Source organism: Drosophila guanche, unplaced genomic scaffold (genome assembly GCF_900245975.1).
Source record: "Drosophila guanche unplaced genomic scaffold, DGUA_6, whole genome shotgun sequence".
NCBI classification, from domain to species: Eukaryota; Metazoa; Arthropoda; class Insecta; order Diptera; family Drosophilidae; genus Drosophila; species Drosophila guanche.
The window spans coordinates 4,831,073-4,849,127 of NW_022995753.1; the positions used below are offsets into that span (position 1 = coordinate 4,831,073).

The 18,055-nt window shown below is 44.4% G+C and overlaps 2 protein-coding genes across 6 annotated transcripts; one reads left to right on the forward strand and one right to left on the reverse strand.

Annotated features, from left to right (window-relative positions):
- Positions 1-541: 541 nt before the first annotated feature.
- LOC117588629 (protein tweety) lies at positions 542-9,707 on the forward strand. 5 transcript variants are annotated; one of them, XM_034280057.1, is made up of 8 exons: positions 542-640; positions 2,669-3,093; positions 3,188-3,673; positions 3,763-4,526; positions 4,734-4,903; positions 5,698-5,709; positions 5,791-6,796; positions 6,856-9,707. In XM_034280057.1, exons 2-8 carry the CDS (start codon positions 2,956-2,958, stop codon positions 7,301-7,303), a joined length of 3,024 nt encoding a protein of 1,007 aa, XP_034135948.1. In that variant the 5' UTR covers positions 542-640; positions 2,669-2,955; the 3' UTR covers positions 7,304-9,707. The 5 variants fall into 5 exon arrangements, with proteins under 5 accessions (XP_034135948.1, XP_034135945.1, XP_034135947.1 ...); XM_034280054.1 differs by having other exon boundaries at positions 543-1,273; XM_034280056.1 differs by having other exon boundaries at positions 543-948.
- A 2,237-nt stretch (positions 9,708-11,944) lies between these two features.
- On the reverse strand, positions 11,945-15,243 carry LOC117588460 (pyridoxal-dependent decarboxylase domain-containing protein 1). The gene is made up of 6 exons (XM_034279748.1): positions 15,072-15,243; positions 13,732-14,883; positions 13,377-13,649; positions 12,791-13,306; positions 12,535-12,728; positions 11,945-12,468 (listed from the first exon to the last, which is right to left on the reverse strand). Exons 1-6 carry the CDS (start codon positions 15,180-15,182, stop codon positions 12,159-12,161), a joined length of 2,556 nt encoding a protein of 851 aa, XP_034135639.1. The 5' UTR covers positions 15,183-15,243; the 3' UTR covers positions 11,945-12,158.
- Positions 15,244-18,055: the final 2,812 nt, after the last annotated feature.

Sequence of the window (18,055 nt, forward strand, 5' to 3'; positions counted from 1 at the left end):
TTCACGACTTCCTTATATTGCATTTTGTGCAAAATAAGGTACAACTAAAAATGTCAACCAAAAACCTTAGCATAAAACGTTACGTGAGTAAGAATGAAACTCACAAATTTTCGTTGAAATAGATCTCCAACACTTGACTTGTTTTTGCATTGATTGGAACTTGAGACTCTCACCAGCACTGTCAGTGATGCCAGTCTGCCATCGATATATATTGTGGACGATATAGGAGTAAATAAATTCAATTCATCAATTCTATACATATAATTAAAGGTAAAACTTTAATTTATTGTTTAAAAAACACTTCTTGAAACATGTTGTTTTATTCAATAGTTTATTAATATAGTCCACCACTAGAAATTCGAATGTGCCAGGGCTGACAAACCAATCCGTTGGTGCACTTAATCGAAAAATACGCATTCAAATGTACGGGAGAGGGTAAACAGCAGCCAATGACAAACAGTGATCAAAGAGTATTTATTCAGTAAACTGAATAAAATGAATTGAACTGTGTAAACTGAACTAGAAATCAGAATCGGCCTGGCAGCCCTGGCAACACCACGGGGAGGGTGGAAACTTGCGCACGCACCGCACTGAGAGCTTCTCCTGTTTTGGGTGTCTGTCGAATCGGTAGAGTCGGGTCGTGAGTCGAGTCGAGTCTCCTGTTTTTATCCTGTGAACTAGTGAACGTGCCTCAACGGCATATCAACATCGTATGCATAATCTAGAGGGTGTGACCGACCAAATTGAACGACACAAAATTTTCATACTTTGCCCAGTCTTCGGAATGTGAAGGTCCTGCTCGTGTTTCCTTTCATTAAAACTCAACCGAAAACAACACAAAAAAGAGCCACAGAAACGTTTTTAGTTAAACAATAAGACAAATCAAGCGTGCTTAACAATATGGAAATGTCAAGGCCAAGGGTTTATCGCTTAAAAGTGAAATAAAAAGTAATAATCATTTCGAATCAGCGGGATGCGGTGTACTCGGACTCGTCGGTACGCTCGTTCTTGATAAGCCCCCGGAGAACTGTGTGGAAATATGGGGGAATATGAAGCTTTGTTTGTTGTGAAAAATTGTGTACCCATTTGGGTGGTCCCTGCCAATAACTGAGACTTTTTTTTGCTTGATTAAGTGGAATTCAAAAATGTCATTAAAACACTTGACGCCCAATAAGGTGGAACTTTAATTTATGCCTTCACTGTTCTGGTTTTGAAGTGATTTTGAACGCACATAAATTGCAGCAGTACGAGACGAGGGCGGGTGCATGTTTTCGTAAGTGTTGTCTATGTATGTTCTTGTGCGTGACGTTGTTGCTGTTACTATTGCAACTACATAAGTAAATATTGTCTATGTAAATATGTATGTTCGTTGTTGCATTGCATTTGTTGTAATATCCATGGAAACCCCTAAGAGTAAACTACACAAATGTTGCATTTCCAGGCGATGCAGCAGTCAGTGAGCGAGAAGAGAATAGGAGAAGAGATGAGGAGTAAAGGATGAGGGAGAAGTGGGCGCAGCAATTACGAGTGCGTGGTTGGTGTGTTCGGTTCGGCATGAAACTAGACGACTTTGCCAAAGGAGGAATAAGGAAGCAGAGTGAACTTTTAATCAATAGATATATAAACGCACACACGCACATGCACCCATATACTCACGAAGTCGCAAACATAGGGCGAGGGAGCAAGCGAAAGAGAAAAAGAGCGAATCCAGAGAGCGAATAGCACAAACAAAGGCAACAATAATGGGAGCAGCAACAACAACAGTTATACTTTTAAAACAGCAAACCAAGAGTGCGCGCATAGGGAGCAAAGACCAGAGAGCGACAGTGAGAGAGTTGTCAGGCCAGAGAGCGAGCACTCCTGTTACCGTTACTGTTGTTCTTGTTGCTGGCTTCAGGATGAGAAACATGGGTTGGGGGATGGCTGCTGCGGCAGGCTGCCAGGAAGAGGAAGACAAGTGAACAAAATTGCTATTGCGCTGCCCAGGCCGCAGCAGCATCATCAATAAGAAGGAAGGAATAAAGGCGGAGACGCCAACCACAAACGTTTTTTCTAGGGTGTGCAAATGATGAAGTCTGTAAAACGCGGTAAAGCAAGAATGCAACATGCAACAAAATAATGTTTAATTAAAGTGCATCAAAGAGGGCGTACAAGAGGCAACGGGCAACCTACTTATTGAGCAATTAAGGCCATGCCCACACATGGGCATGCGTACGCCCACGCATACTGTATGTGAGCATGTGTGTGTGTATATGCAGGAACCGTTTGGTTCATTGAGGTGCCCGCTGATGTGTGTGCGTGTGTGACAGACAGAAAGCGAGAGAGAGAGATAGAGAAAAGTGTAAATTTGTAGATCGGTGAAGGCAAGTTTTACTTATTAAAGGTGAGGCATTACCAGTAAACGCTAACGGGATACAGAAGTTCATACATAGATATGTTCATACATGCATATGTAGTTGCAAAAAGTACAACTCTGGATAGAACCGCAAGATTTACGGTAACACAAACACAAGCAGCTGGAGCTGGAAGATGCCCCGTTCTCCACATTTGTTCTCCGTTTTCTTTTTTGCATATTAAATCTTCTCGTACTTACACACACATTTTCCAACGCTCTGCTTTGCTCTACTCCCAATTTACCCCACCCCGACGACGACGACGACACACACAGTGCACAACAATTTGGATTTGGTGTCAAGAGGTTAGGAAACGCTGCAGCCCCGTGAGCACGTAGAGCGTGTCAGAAGTGACGTCCAAACCCACCAACAACAAAAGCAAGGGGGGGGTGAAAAGCTGACACAAGAGTAAGGAAACTCACTCATCCCACACACACGCACACACTCAGACTCCCCGCACCCAAATACACGCTCAGAAGGAGAGAGAAATCAAAGGAGTGCGAGAGCAAAACCGTTATAGAGGGGCTGCCCAACCAGTAGAGAGTGAGAAGAGTCGTGCAGGATGGGCGACTATCACGAGTTTACGGATCAATATAAGGTCCCGGTGATAGCCAAACTGCTCCATGCCCTGCCCCACTACAACATCACATTCCACAAGATCAACAGCACGTTCCGGCCCAACGATGAGATCTACCTAGAGGTGAGCAAACAGAGAAAATCAACTGGGGCACAAAAAAACCAATATTAATTCCAATTCGAATTTCAATATTTCCTTGGATTTTTCGCTTGCACAGAGTTTGGGCATCTTGGGATCGGTGCCAGCGGCGCTGCTCATCGTTTCGCTGCTGGGGCTGCTCTTCTATCTGATGACAAGATGCTGCGACCGTAAACCCCGACCGGCCCACTCGATAACCAGCCTAAAGGTGGCCCTCTCGATTGTGACTGTGATGTGCTGCGCCGCCATCGGCCTGGGCCTATACGGCAACGATGATCTGCACAATGGTTTGCTCGAGGTGCTCACAGCCGGACGGAAGGTGGACAATCTGGTGACAACCATCAGGAATCAGACGCACATACTGGAGAACACGCTAACGAATCGCATCAGGCCGCAGCTGGTGGAGCTGGCGGATATCTTCGATCAACCGGTATCCAATCAAACGGCCCTATCCAAGCTCTTTGTTTCGCTGAACATTGTCCAGGGCAATGTGACCCTAGCCACGAATGCAGCTAGCGATATACGACGACCCCTCATGGGTATCTCCATGACGCACTTTCTGACGGTAAGTCCCAGGCCCTCTGTAGAGAAAAATCACCTCTAAATATTTACTCCGCTTTCCCCGCTTTTGTTTTTTGCCTCCTGTCTTTGCAGCGCGGTGACCAATGGGAATTGATACGCTGGCCGGGCACAGTGGCCACACTGGCGCTTCTCCTTGTCCTATGTGCTGTGCTGCTGGTGGGCGTGGCCAGGCATTCCCGCTGCGCCCTAATATTATTTAGCGTTTGCGGTCTACTGGCCGTGACTGGCTCCTGGCTGATGTCCGGCCTGTATTTGTCCTCCTCGGTGGCTGTGGGCGATCTGTGCATCAGCCCAGCGGACTTCCTCGTCTCCACAGCCCCCCGTGACCTGCCCACAAACGTTCTGCTGCACTACACCCAATGCGAGCCGGGGCACACGAATCCGTTCACCCAACGTCTGAGAGAGTCACAGAATTCGCTGAACAATGCCCGCAGTGCCATGGCCACCGTGATGAAGATCTCCCTGGTGCTGTTCAAGTCGTCCGGCCTGCAGCCAAAGCTGGGCGCTGTGAATGCTGATCTGAATAGCAGCGAACGGCTGCTCACCCAGCTAACAGCTCTCGTTGACTGCAAGGCGGTGCATCATAACTTTTTGGCAGCCGCCCGTGGACTCTGCGAGGGAGGATTGCTGGGACTGGTGCTAATGCTGATCGCCAGCTTCATTGCGGCCATACTCCTTACGATTATGGTGTGGGTGGACTCGCATACATGGATCTACATACGCAAGCGGAATGACTATGCCCAGGTGGATGAGCCGTCGTATATATCGCATCCGGCACCGCAGAATCATCAGCAGATGATGAATGCTGCACGGACATTGCCGCGCAATCATAATGGGTATGTTTTGGCCGATGCACTGGGTTGGTGATGCGCCCCAAAATTAGTTTTGGGTGTTCTGCACCCCAATCGTGTCCTGCCGTAGCTTGAACCCACCCGTTTCCCGCCTCCATTCTCTCTTCTCTCTCTCCCACTCTCTTTCTCTTTCTCTCTCTCTCTCTTTGTGTGTCTCCTTGGATCTTTGTGCATCCGGCACTGTCATTGCAGGCACTTTAGTCCGCCGGTTATCAGCGGCTCGCACACACTGCAACATCCCAGCAAGCGGCAGCAGCACGAGATGATGGCCCATGCACACATCCAGCAGAATATGCGAGCCATGGGTACCCATACGCTGGGCAGACTTCCATCGCACAATCACAGCCCCACCCACATGACTGGTAAGTGGCAATCACGTGGCATCAGTGTCCTCCCTCCACCCCATCCATAAACAATCTACACACACCCACAACCCCCACAAACCATGTCTCTCTCTCTCTCTCTCTCTATCTATCTGTCTATCTGCTGTATCTTATTTTATAGAGCCTCAATGAGGCCCTCGAATCGAATTGAGCTTTGAAACGGTGGCCATAATTGGCCTGTTATTGTTTCAATTTAGTGTTTAGTAAATGTTTCTTTCCGATTTTCCAGAGTCCACCATGTATCATGCACATGCATTCAAATGGGTTTTCAGAAGAAGTTTTTCAGCTTCTCACAGATTGGACACTGAAATTCCATGAATATTTGTAGTTCCAATAGATGACACGTAGCTGCAATCCGTGGCAGAAGTGATTTTCCAGTTTCTATCATTTATCATGCACATGCATGTAAATGGTTTTTCAAAAGAAGTCGGATTTATCGACTTGAAACAGCTTCTCACAGATTTGACACTAAAATCGAATGAACATTTGTAGTTCCCATAGCTGACAGGTAGCTGCAGTCCGTGGCAGAAGTGATCAGAATTATTCCCGCACTGCCAAAGGGGCGTTCAATCCTCTTATCCATAGCTCAATTCGGTTCTCATTATTTTTCTTTGTATGATCTTTCGTTACATGCAATGCTCTTGCGCCCATCTATCGTCCAATCGTTGCATTGAAATTCGTCGACTAACCACATCCTGCATCCTGCATCCACATCCGTATCCTCCATCCGCCTTGCTAATTGAAAAATGTGTGTTGTGTGTGACTTTTTGTAGGTCCCAATAATGGTAAATATGCAACCCTAAGCAAACAATGCAAAACTTTGGAAGCCAATGACTTTTACTGAAAACCGTCGCCACCCCCCGCAGCAGCAGCAGCCGCAGCAGCAGCCGCCGCCGCCTCCGCACTCGCCGCCAATATGCCGCCAACGACACAGGCCCAGGTACAGGCCGCACAGGCGCATGCCCAGCAGCAGGCACAGCACCAGCAACAGCATCAGCAGCAGCAGCAGGCACAGCAACAGCAACAAATGGGAGGACCCCAACCCATTTACTGCCATCATCCACATCAGCATCCACACCCGCATCCGCACCAGCATCAGCATCCGCATTCACATTCGGCTGCCGCCGTGGCCGCTGCGGTACAGCATCAGCATGCCATTTACCATCAGCAGCAGGCTCAGGCACAGGCACAGGCCCAGCAGTATGGCACCTATACGACAGCGGCAGCAGCAGCGGCACAGGCCCATCATGCACCGCATCATCTGCCGCCGGGCCAGAGTCAGATCTATCAGCAGATACCGGCACATCTGGCACCACAGTTGGCCGCCAATGGGAATCCGCACTCGATCTATCAGCCGCTGGTGGCCGTCAGCCAGGGTTCCATTTATGTATCAAATTTGGCCACAATGCGTCGACAGAACAGCCAGGCTGGACCACAGATACCAGCCCATCATCATCCGAGTGTAGTGCCGCCACCCAATCCCCACCAACAGCAGCAGCAGCAGCAGCATGCCCAGCCCCCGCCACCATCGCAGCAGCAGCAGCAGCTGCATCAGCTCAAGTCGCCACAGCAGCACCAGCCACATCCTCAGCAGCATTCGCAGCAGCACCAGCAGCAGCATTCGCAGCATCATCAGCAGCAACCCGAATCTGATGTGGTGCCCATTAGCACTGCAATGGACACGGCCATCTACGATCGGGATAAGCAAATCTACAAATGCTCCACGCTGAGACAGGGCGGCAAGTTTGATCCCAAGTACAAGCCATCGATATTGAATTGTCCCTTGCCGGAGATACCCAAGGATGCGGAGCAGCCCAAGGTGGAGTCCATCTATCAGCAGAAGCAGCAGGCGCATCATCAGAACTATTCCAAGTAGGTATCGCCTGCAATCTGCGTCTCTAACGCTTCACTATTATCCTTTAAATCTGCAGAACGCTGCAACGACCGCCGATGAAGTTGCCGCCGCAGATGAAAGCCATACCACCGCCTCGCATTGGCACGCCCACATCACCACCACCGCCCTTGGCACAGCCCACACAAATGCTGAGCGAGAGCGGTGGAGTCGCTGGAGGCATTGTGGGTCTGCAAAATGGTGGCCCCAACAATAACAACAGCAGCGAGGACACCTCGTTGCCACCGCCACCGCTTGAGGCACAAACAGCACACCATGTGGAGGCGACTCCGCCCAAGGCACGCATGGGTCAGGCGGCCAACGGGAAGGCAGGCAATGGCGGTCTGGTGGCCGTCCTGCACAATGGCGGCGGAAGCGTGACCACAGCGGCTGGCGTGGGCAACAACACAGTGGATGATGATGATGATCTGCCGCCACCGCCGCCAGCGATAACCGATGAGAGCAACTATGCGGTCACCGAGCTGTAAGCAGAACGCAAAGGAGACAAGGAGAAGCAAAGAATTGGGAATGGCAATAGGCTTGGGCTTGGGCCATTGAATTTTGAGGCGTCTTCCAGCGGACATTACTTCTAGACTTTTTTGTATTATAGACAGAGAGACAAAAATGGCGCGAGGAAATGGAGATGGGATGGTATAGGGGTGGGTTATGATGGAGCGGCGACTGTTCCTGTTTCTTAATTTGTTGCATTTATCGTAAATCGTAAATCGTAATCCTACAAACCGGGAATCCTCTTCTTTATGCATCCTATGCAAAACTGCAAGCTATTAGCCCACAAATTCGACTTTTGTATATACTATACACTATAACTACATCTACATAGGATATAAATATAAATATTACACACTATAAACGACGCACACAGATAGGCAGATAGACAGACAGACAGACATAACAGACATACGGAAAGAACAGACAAAAACTCGTGCATATTTGGATATTTGACTTATATACTTAACTATATACTATATACCTATATATATATAGTACATATATGTAACATATATCAACACGATCTATGAAATCATATATGTCTGTCTATAAAGACAACACGGTTATTCCTTTTTGATAATAGCATATTTTTACCAATCGCTAGAAAACACACACACAAAAAAAAACCGAAAAAGAAAACTTATATAGAGAAGCCAAGAGACAGACACAGACAGCAATTATGGGGACAAGTATAAGGTATTGTAATATACAAAATAGTAACCTATAAAGACACGAGAAAAATAAATGGGAATTCGGATTGTAGTTAATAAGTTCTAGGAATCGAAAATGTAGTTGAAAGTTAGCGAAAACCTTTTTTTTTGTATACTCGCAGGTACTTATGGCACTTGTCGAGCGTTTGATTTGATCCACTGGGCATCTGTGTATGTGTGTGTGTGTGTGTGTGTGTGGGGGCAAATCCTTCAAGATTCCTATATTTCCTTAAAGCATAGCAAAAATCCTTAAAATCTGTTGATGTGCTGTAATAATTTTTTAATTATTTAATAATCTCCTCAGCTTACTCGTTCCAAAATGCTCGCCCAAAAACGAACGAAACACTCTCTCTCGCTCAATCTTCTTGTAAAAAATAGCGAGCTGCGGATTGATTCGTACTGATCGAAAGTCTTAAAGTTTTGCACCTACTTTAAACAGAATTTTGCATTTAAAACTGATTCACTGAACTATTTGTAGTAGCGAGTGATGTGTGATATTCTTACCTCTAGTCAAACCAACATTGGAAGCACTTAGTCAAGACAGTTTTTGATTTCTATTGAATGATTTTGTACAACGAGTAAAACTACTAAATGATATTCCTTGCTGCCCCCACACTATCCACCAACAAACTTATGTTTGAATGATTGATGGTGGTTGTAGGTGTTCGACTCTGTCCTGCGTCTTGGGTTGTGCGTCGTCCGGCTGATCAAAAACGACTTGTGGATGGATCGCCTGGAGACTGGCTGGGGGTTGAATCGAATGGATAGACAGATTTGATTCCCCCCCTGCGATTTTATTGTGTATCTAACCTAAGCTTAACATGGAATGCATTTATTATACATACAACTTAGCACATATAAATATACAACTATACAAAACAACACACACACACGCAAAAAACCAACAAATAAATACGAGTAAATATATAAGCAAAGTATAGACGTTTGGTAGCTAAACAAAAGAGAAGCCAAAGGCGGGCAACACAAGTACGAGTCTAGCATAGCGAAACAAGAACGATAACCAGTTAGTAATGAGATTTAGATTGGAACCGAATAGCAATATAAAACTGAAAGTACTGTCCTCCCCCAACCAACCAACCAACCAACCAACCAACCAAGAAGCAAACAAGAACTCTCTTTCCTCCCACAGAAAAAAGGTAAGAAGTTAAATATAAAATATGAAATATAGCTAGTTACATATGTATGACAAACAACCAGCAAACGAGGGGGGAAGGATTGAGTTGAGTTACGAGTTCCTGTTAGAGGAATTCCCAATACCAGACCAGAGGCCAACGAAGCGTCAACCGAGGCCAATCAACTAAGGCAAAAAAAAGGAACCCAAACACTGCCCACAAAAGGAAAAAAAAACCAAAAAACAGCGAAAGTTCTCAAGATTTACACAAACCGTTAGCTATATAGGTACTTATATTATATACATACATATAATATTCACATAAAAAAACAAACTCCACTGAACATTTAATATGGAAATTGATTAAATTGTAAAAAATATATGAACAAAATTTAACCAGAAAGGAGGAGCGTTTTTAAAAAGTAAATATGTATAGATCGTGTAAAGACAAACTAATCAAGTTTTTTTATTCGCTTATTATACGAAATATAAAACAAACAAAAAATACAAACATATGTTAGACAGCAAAACAAAAAAAAAAGATAAAGAAAAATCCTCTTTGGTGGAGATTTTGTACTCCAACGGGAGGGGTGGGGGTGAGGTGAAGTCTCAATAATAACAACAAAAAGAAATCAATTGAAATCCTTAAAAGGTAATCCCATAATGAGACAGTACCAAAAAAGAGAAGCACAAAAGCAAAGCAAGAAAAGAACTCCCTTCGCACGGAGTCTCAATTCAAAAATACAATTAAAATATATACATCTATAAATATAAATAAATATTATACAATTAGTTCGTAAATATATTTCTGTGTTAAATGTTGTCATCGTACGCGTTGTAGTTATTACAAAAAAACAAAAACAAACAAAAGATGAAGAAGAAAGCATACAAAAAAATACACAAAGAAAATACGAAGTTAGCGACGTTTTTTTTCGACAAACACAACATAAGATCGAGAGTTGTACAACATATACATACACACATTCATATATACTTATACATATATACTCTATATGGTATGTATATGCAAAACAAAACAAACTAGTTAAAGAAAATGTAAAGAACACAATGGCAAAAAAATTAAGAAAAAAAACTAAAAAAATGGAACCGCTTAGTTGCATATTAAACAAAACAAAACGAAAAAAATTAAATCTAACAAGTCATAAGAAAAAATTGAAAGTTCGTGTAAGGAATATAAAAAAGAAATACGAAAAAAATTTAATAAATAAGGGTGTGCCTCCAGAAAGCCAGAAAAACGTTATCGGATTGGCACCGAAATGGTTTGGGCGCGCGGGGCTGGGTCAAAAATGTCTGGAATAAAAATAAACAAACAAATAAAAAATAAAAAACACAAGAAAGAGTTAAGGAAATGGAAAAATCAAGACAAAGCCACCCCCAACAAATTTCTTTCAAAAGCAAAGCAGCAACAAAGTAAAGCGCTAAAAAAATTAAAACCAAACCAAACAAAAATATTAAATAAAAATAAAATACAAATATAAAATTTAATTGCATTAGATGGAGAAATGTTGTTTTTGTTTTTTTTTTTGTTGAATGGGAAAAGCGGCAAGGGAAATGTTTGGTAAGATTTGAAATGGAAATGAAACTAATTTAATTTTCACTTAAGGGATAAATGTAGCTGCTGGATGAGCAAACTGTACGAAGAGTCAATTGTCTGTGTCGGGTTTTCATTTATGCAGTCACAAATAATTTATCTATGAAGAGTGTACCCCAAATTCAGCCGAAAATTGCACACATAATCGTGCTATCTGAGGCTATAAAATAATTGTCTAATCGTAATTGAAAATACCACCAGAAAAACCGAAAACAAATTTGTTTAGCTTTGATTTTGTGATAAACACCCGCCCGGGGGATAAGATTAGATATGATAAATTAGTATAAAAACATTAAGTGGTGCAGTATAGATACTCGTAGAGCGAAGATAGCGATGAAGAAAAAGGCCACCAATTTTCTGTCTAAATTATTACACAATTTATTTGTTATTTTTTGTTGCTTGTTTTTGTTTTTGTTTTTGTTTAGTTTGTTGCTTTTATCATATAAATATTTTGTGCAGAATTTGTTTTCTTCTTCTTTATAGCAGCATCTTTTGTTTGTATAATAAATATATATTTTATTTTTAAGTATATTTTTTTGTTGTGGTTTCTTTTCATTTCTTAAGCTTATTCAGCTTCTTACAAAATTAGAATAGAGCAATTTAGTGCCACACATTATTGAACATTGAACAATTGCCTAAAATATATATGCACATACACATAAATACACACATATACATATACATATACATATACATATACATATACATATACATATACATATACATAAATATATATAAAACTTTCTCAAAGGTACTTGCATCGTTATAATAAATACAAATAAAAGAGATAAAATATATATTCAACAAAAAAGGGAAAGGGAATAGAAGAACACGTGTCAACCCACGTGTTAGTTCTGTTGAATTATTCGCACGATTTTTCTGACAACAACAACAACAATGATCTCGGAATAAAGTACACATAATAATTATATAAAATAGAATTGTATAAGATCAATGGGAATAGGAGCAATATATATATAAATATATCATACAGATAGCAAATTTAATGGATTTTTTTGCTTTTTACTTTTTGCTTTTCAAATTTGTTTTAAGAGAAAAATCTTTGGAATCTTCTTGTTTGAAGTTTAAGAGTTGGATTTTTGTTTGAGGGGTAAGAGATGCCAGCCAGCCTTCTATAATATTAATAATAATATTCTTTCTGCTAGCTCTGCGTTACTGCTGTGTGCCAAGCTGCTTGTCATCAATTTTTGTCGTTGTCCTCTGATATTTTTGCTTTGCGGCCTAATTTCGCTCTAGAAGTTAATTCATGAAGCCTGCGGCTGTGCGGGCTTTGGGGCTTTGGCTGTGCCTGTAGCCTAGGTTAAGTTATCCTTTCTTCTTTATGCTTTCTGCTTTCTGCTTTTTGCTTTTAATTATTATTATTGTGTAATTGCACTGTTTGCCGGCACCAATTCGGGCACCACCGAGGAGCTGGCACTGCTCTGGCTGACGGTTCGTGCATGATCCACATGATTCTGTGTGGCCGGTGCAGCGCCTATCGTGACCGTTTCGTGGCCATTGGGTGAACCCTCCTCACCCGAACCACCAGACACTGGCTCCACAGTGGGAAAGACGGGCTGCTGCTGTTGCGTGGCTGTCGCGCCCACTGGCGTCTGCACCATGGGTGTTGGTGGCGAACGATTCGCCGGCAGCTGATGAGCCGTTGCGCCAGTCATTTGCATGTGGTATCTGCAAGAGGCACAAACAATTTGTAGTGACTGTAAAGTGTAAGCTTTAACTCTGCCTTTAACTCACTTGTAAATATTTTCAGTGCTCTCGACAACTCCCTGGGTTAGATTGAGGCTGCGTCCCTTGATGCCAGACTCCTTGGCTGGCGGTGACCACCAGTTGAAGACACGTCCCACAACGGGCACATGCCGAAGGATGCCCTCCTGCCAGAGTTTCTCCTCCGATTCACGTTGCAGATCAGCGGTGACAGCTTCAATGCCCTGAGAAAATACAAAAGTTATGAGTGAATCTCGAACTAAAATATTTTTAGGAATCTTTTTACCTTCTTGACAATCTCCGACATGGTGTCCAATACACGCGAATTCTCCTGCACACTCTTGCCCACAGTGACAACCAAATCGAGCAGCTCCTCCACCTCCGTCTCGTGCGTAACCATGCCAAAGCGCACACAAATCAGACCATCGGTGCCCTCGCCCAGCGAAAAGGCATTATCCGTGGACTTGAGAGCCTCAACCAAGTCAATGTTTAGCTTGTTTAGCTCCGTTTTGGCCTGATCCGTTAGCAGCGATTCCCAGCTTTCGGGCACAAAGCGAACACCGCCCATGCCCGCCCATTCGGGCAGCGGTACGAGACGCAACACCTCGCTGCGCTCCACAAGGTAAATGAAACGTGCCTTGTGCTTGATGGTCGCTCGCAAAATGTCCACATGTGCCTCCAGGCTCTGGGCGAAGCTCTCCAAATTCTCCGAGCTGGGCGGCTGCTCCCCGAGGCCCAGTTCGAGGGGGCAATAGCGAATGCAGCTGCCATGTGTGGGATGTTCAATCACTTCAAAGTCAAACTAAAGCGATAAAGGGTAAGGGGGAAAGGGCAAATAGAAACGGGAGGGACAGCACTCGATTGCTACTCACATTGGGGCAGTCACGTTGCAAGGTCTGGCCCAGCCAGGAGTTGAGGCGATCAAAGTAGGAAGCATTATTGATCTTCTCCAGGGGCTTGAGGCCACCCGTGGCCGCCGTTTCACGTTCGGCTGCCTCCAGATTGCCGCTAATTGGAATGGTTGTGCTGCCATCGAACTGATAGGCCACCACGGGTGCAGCTGCATCGAATAAGGTATTGACATCGAAGGGGCTCTGTATAATATCCGACAGCGAGGCACCCGTCTGTGCGCCAGGTGTGTGACTCTGTTGTGGGACAACATGGAAAACAGTTAAGATCTCTCTCTCTCTCTCTCTCCTTGTCTCGTTCGTTCGTTTGTTTGCTTACCAGCACACGTATACCCTCACACTTGGATGCAATTTCGAAGAGAATACTGCACGTCTGAAATGCCACATGAAGGCGCTCGGCTATTGCTTTGCGGCCCAGCGCCTGCAGGCTCGTCCACAGCGACAACGAGTTGAGGCGTCGCGACAGGATCGGATCGGATTCAAAGGCACTCAGCGCACTGTTCAGCAGTGGACGATGCAACAGCACAATCGGCAGACTGGGCACGCCCAGCCAGCTGCCCAAATTCAGGGCCATCGAATGGAGCACATCGTCGACGTGGCCCTGGCTCTGGCTTTGGGCGCAAACGAGTGCGGCCAGGCCATGGCCGCTGGCATGCAGCCACATGTTGTGCGGCTTGCACACGTCTCGCAGACGCTGCAGATTGTCCACGTAGCCGCACAGTGATGCCCCAATGTCGGCCACCACCAGCAGCGGTGTCCTGTTGGCCGACAAATCCAACTGGATTTGCTTTTGCAGCTGCGTCAGGTCCATGGTGCCGTATTGACTGTGCTCGGGTATGATTTTGATTGCGTCTAAGGGTATGCCCAGCTGGCGGCAGGCATACTGCAGCCTCACCGGTGTCGTATTCTCCGAGATGTAGAAGCAGGGCTGGGCCAGGGCCGGTATGCCGCCCTCCAGATAGCCCGGACAGCGGGCGACAATGGCCAGGCGGACGGTGCGCAGGATGGCATCGGCATTGTCCGCATGAAAGCTGCTGGCCGGATTGTTAAAGTGGAACAGTGTCCCCAGCCAGCGTGTGGCATCACCCGATATGCTGTTGGTCACACGCAGCAGCTGCTGCCTGTCCAGATGCGACAGATACGCCACAATGCTGTGCGAGATGAGCGCCAAATGGGAGACATCGTCGAGGGCCGGCAGCGGGAACTCGGGATCATCGTCGCTGTCCGTGTAGGCCACAAGTTGCTCCAACGATTTCAGTATATCCGAGGGCACACGATGCTCCGGACGCAGCTGTGTGAACGGCAGCTGATCCGAATCTTCAGCCTCCGCCTCCGGATCTTGCTCCTCCTCGACATCATTGGCATTGCCACTGGCTTTCGGGCTAACCGCTCCGGGCACTGTCTTTACATTCTCCAGTCGCTGCAGGACCTGCGAAGATCTCAGCTCCAGCTCGGCCAAACCCGAACGAATCTGAAGCCATTATTAATGCAGAAAACAAAAACAACAAGAGAGAGAAAACAAACAGCGCAAATGTAAATAAAAAGCGATAACAGGGCCCGATCGCCTTACGTTGACGTGTCTTCCGTCGTCGTCAGCAAATCGAAGGGACAAGGGGAGAGAAAAAACACACAGAGCATCCAAGGGGGAGGGCTACTCACACTGGATGCGGCTATTTCGGCCACCGCTGGCGTCGCTGGGCCTGAGGATGGTGGCTCCTGTGTAGCTGGTAGCGTTGTCGCCTCGTCATCAACTCTACCAGCCGCTGACATGGTTATGATGCGCTTATTTTTAATTATTATTAATTATTATCTCTTGGATGCAGTGTGACCGCCGAATTATCGATAAAATATACGACCCTCAGAATATACCGAAAGATACTTTTTCATTTTCAAAATATACCGTAAAATATACTGTAGTCTTTAATAAGATTCCTCGATTTTGATGTTCTATTTGATGTTACTGAACTTTTACTGACTTTTACCACTGAAACAATAATTGAATCCGATTGAAGAAGCTCTATTTCACTGACAATTAGTGAGCGGAACAAAAGAGGGAAAGAAATTCTATTGTTTTCCTGAAAGTTGCACAAAGCGTTGGGCGTTCTTTTATCTTTACAACATAATTGGGGCTAAAATCCGGTTTCGACATTAGCATTCATATTTCATTATTCATATATGGTATAATTCTTTTTCATCATTTCATCGTCTAACTAAATAATGGTGTTTTCATTGATTTGATTTCGTTTCTTTTCTTTCTATTTATTTTCTATAGTTAAATATTAATATTTCATATATTATATTAAGTTAATCATTTATTTTTTATTTGAAGATTCCAGTTACGTGAGTGGGAATGAAATATTACTATAATTTTTTGACAATTTTTTACTTTACAACCATTAGTTTGTGTCTTTCCTTCATCCGTTCAATAATATTAAAATTCTGTGAGAGTATGAAGAACTAGTTCAGTAAAGCAGGAACTAAAAAAGGCATTAGAGAGGAATAAATAGTAAGCATTTTAATAAAATATAATATATAATAATAAACATAAATAAATAATCCAAAGTTTTGCGACAGTTTTCATGCAGAAATAGGCAATTTCTCACCGATGGTACGGCATGGGCCACGAACTAGTTCTAGTTTTAGTTCACCATTTCGATATCGCCATTATCGATATTTGACTGCTGCACCTCTAGTGCTAAGCCAGCGCGCACTTTTCAAAGTTGACTTTGAACAAGAAATAATTGGATATTGGTGGTGGGCTTTTGGCCGACTGCCAGTTGCCAGCAGAGGGTAGCAGCAGCCTAATGCGAATTTGAAGTTGGCCAACAGATGTTGTCATGTTTGCATTAAATAAAATGCAACTTTTCGCTGTATTATATTAAGCGAGTGTGTGGCGTACAGTCGAATCGAACATGTAAAGTCTCGTTTTTTTTTTTTCAGTTCGCACTGCACACACACATAGAATACATGTGTGGGACACTCGCATGTGCATGAGTTTAGCTGTGTGAGTGGTTTGCCTGCAGCTTTTCACTTTATTCATGCATAAACTTTCCACAGAAGAAAGTTTCGCGTAGCAAAAAGTTGCCACGGGATTTGCTGCAAACTTGGATAGCTGCTGCCCCTGTCACCCCGCCACCCTGCCCACCTCTTTGGACAGCATGCAAATAACATATCGATGCTGCTTTTTCAAATAAACCCAAAAACCGATCCCCCCCCGCTCATTGTCCCGCCCAAAACCACCCTTTTTCGTGGCTTTTGGCTATCGTCGTCGTCGTCTGCTGTCCTAGGGGGGATTTAGTGGCATTGCCGGAACGTGCTGCTGCACATGCATCAATGTGGGGGCCAGCCAGCACACAGCTGCACGATGCCTCGCCCCCCCACGCTCCGGAAATACCATTAAAGCCACAAAAACCGACAACACACAGAGACAAATATATGCGCATGCACACATACATATGTACATATGTATATGCGTGCATCTGCGTATGTATGTATGTAAATTGTAACCAAATAATGAATAAAAGAACGACTGCCGAAGCCTAGCTGCGGGTCGGGGTCTGCAGACCTTTTCGCAGCTCCTCCTGCCAGGATCGATCGTCACGTTTCGTTTCCATTTTGTGTGTCAAAGAAATCTAAAAAATGGCAAAGATCAATTTGGAAATCTTTTAAGCTACAAGCCCGTAGAAATCTTTCCAGCTCATAATTGTAACAATAATAAAATAGGTTATAAAATAGAATAAACAACAACAGCTGATGCGGGCCTTGCATATCACAATTTATTTGACCAGAAATGTAAGCCAGCATTTGGATTTCTGTTGATTAAAAAGCCGCAAAATTACGAGTAAATGTTGCACCATAAATCGTCTCCCCCCTCAACCCATAACCATAATTTATATAAATTTGCTTTTGCAAATAATTGCAAACTGCGGGCACACACAACGTTTTCATAAATTTCCTTAACATAATTTATGCACAGAGACAGTAAGTCTCTGTTTTTTCGCAGCTGATTTTTGATTGCACAAATGACTGAATGAATGAATGGCTGGATTTAAGTGGAAGTCCCGTTCATCTCTCATATCTGTAGCACGGTGTAACATGTATGCCAAAGCACACACACACACACACACAAAAGCCAACTCAAGGGCAAACCACTTGACTAGAAAGAGATGGCAGACAGACAGACAAACGGTAGGGGGAGATGGCTCGCAGGTGTGTGTGCGGGTGTGCGGGTGTGCGTGAGGTGCAAAGTAGTTGCCACTTAAAAGGCGCAACTAAAAAAAGAGGAGAAACTTCAAACAAACAGCAGCCAAAAAGCTTTGAAGGGGCTTTTCTCTCACTGAATGCCAAAATGCTGCTGCTGCTGCACTGAAGAGGCGGTGGGAAGGAGCTGGGGCCATATGCAGATATGCGACCGGGTACTGTTGCTTTGGGCCATTGACAGTAAATCTGTGCAAGTTGACTTGACAGCAGGCATGCAAAAAAGACGAAACCAAACACCAAATGTGTGAGGAGCAGCCAGATACCAGAAGAAGTATGTGTAGAAAAGGTGCAGGACAGGCCAGGGACAGCCGAGGGAATCACTTGAATCAGAGATACGTTGGCAAGATTTGGCAAGAAAATGGCACACAAATTATGGAAATGAA

Bases quoted from the DNA above. Each gene is read 5' to 3' on its own strand.
- LOC117588629 (XM_034280057.1), top strand. From the start codon at position 2,956: ATGGGCGACTATCACGAGTTTACGGATCAATATAAGGTCCCGGTGATA. The intron at 3,094-3,187 runs GTGAGCAAACAG...TCGCTTGCACAG, and splicing joins ACGATGAGATCTACCTAGAG to AGTTTGGGCATCTTGGGATC. The intron at 3,674-3,762 runs GTAAGTCCCAGG...CTGTCTTTGCAG, and splicing joins CCATGACGCACTTTCTGACG to CGCGGTGACCAATGGGAATT.
- LOC117588460 (XM_034279748.1), bottom strand. From the start codon at position 15,182: ATGTCAGCGGCTGGTAGAGTTGATGACGAGGCGACAACGCTACCAGCT. The intron at 14,884-15,071 runs GTGAGTAGCCCT...TAATGGCTTCAG, and splicing joins CCGAAATAGCCGCATCCAGT to ATTCGTTCGGGTTTGGCCGA. The intron at 12,469-12,534 runs GTGAGTTAAAGG...TGCCTCTTGCAG, and splicing joins AGCACTGAAAATATTTACAA to ATACCACATGCAAATGACTG.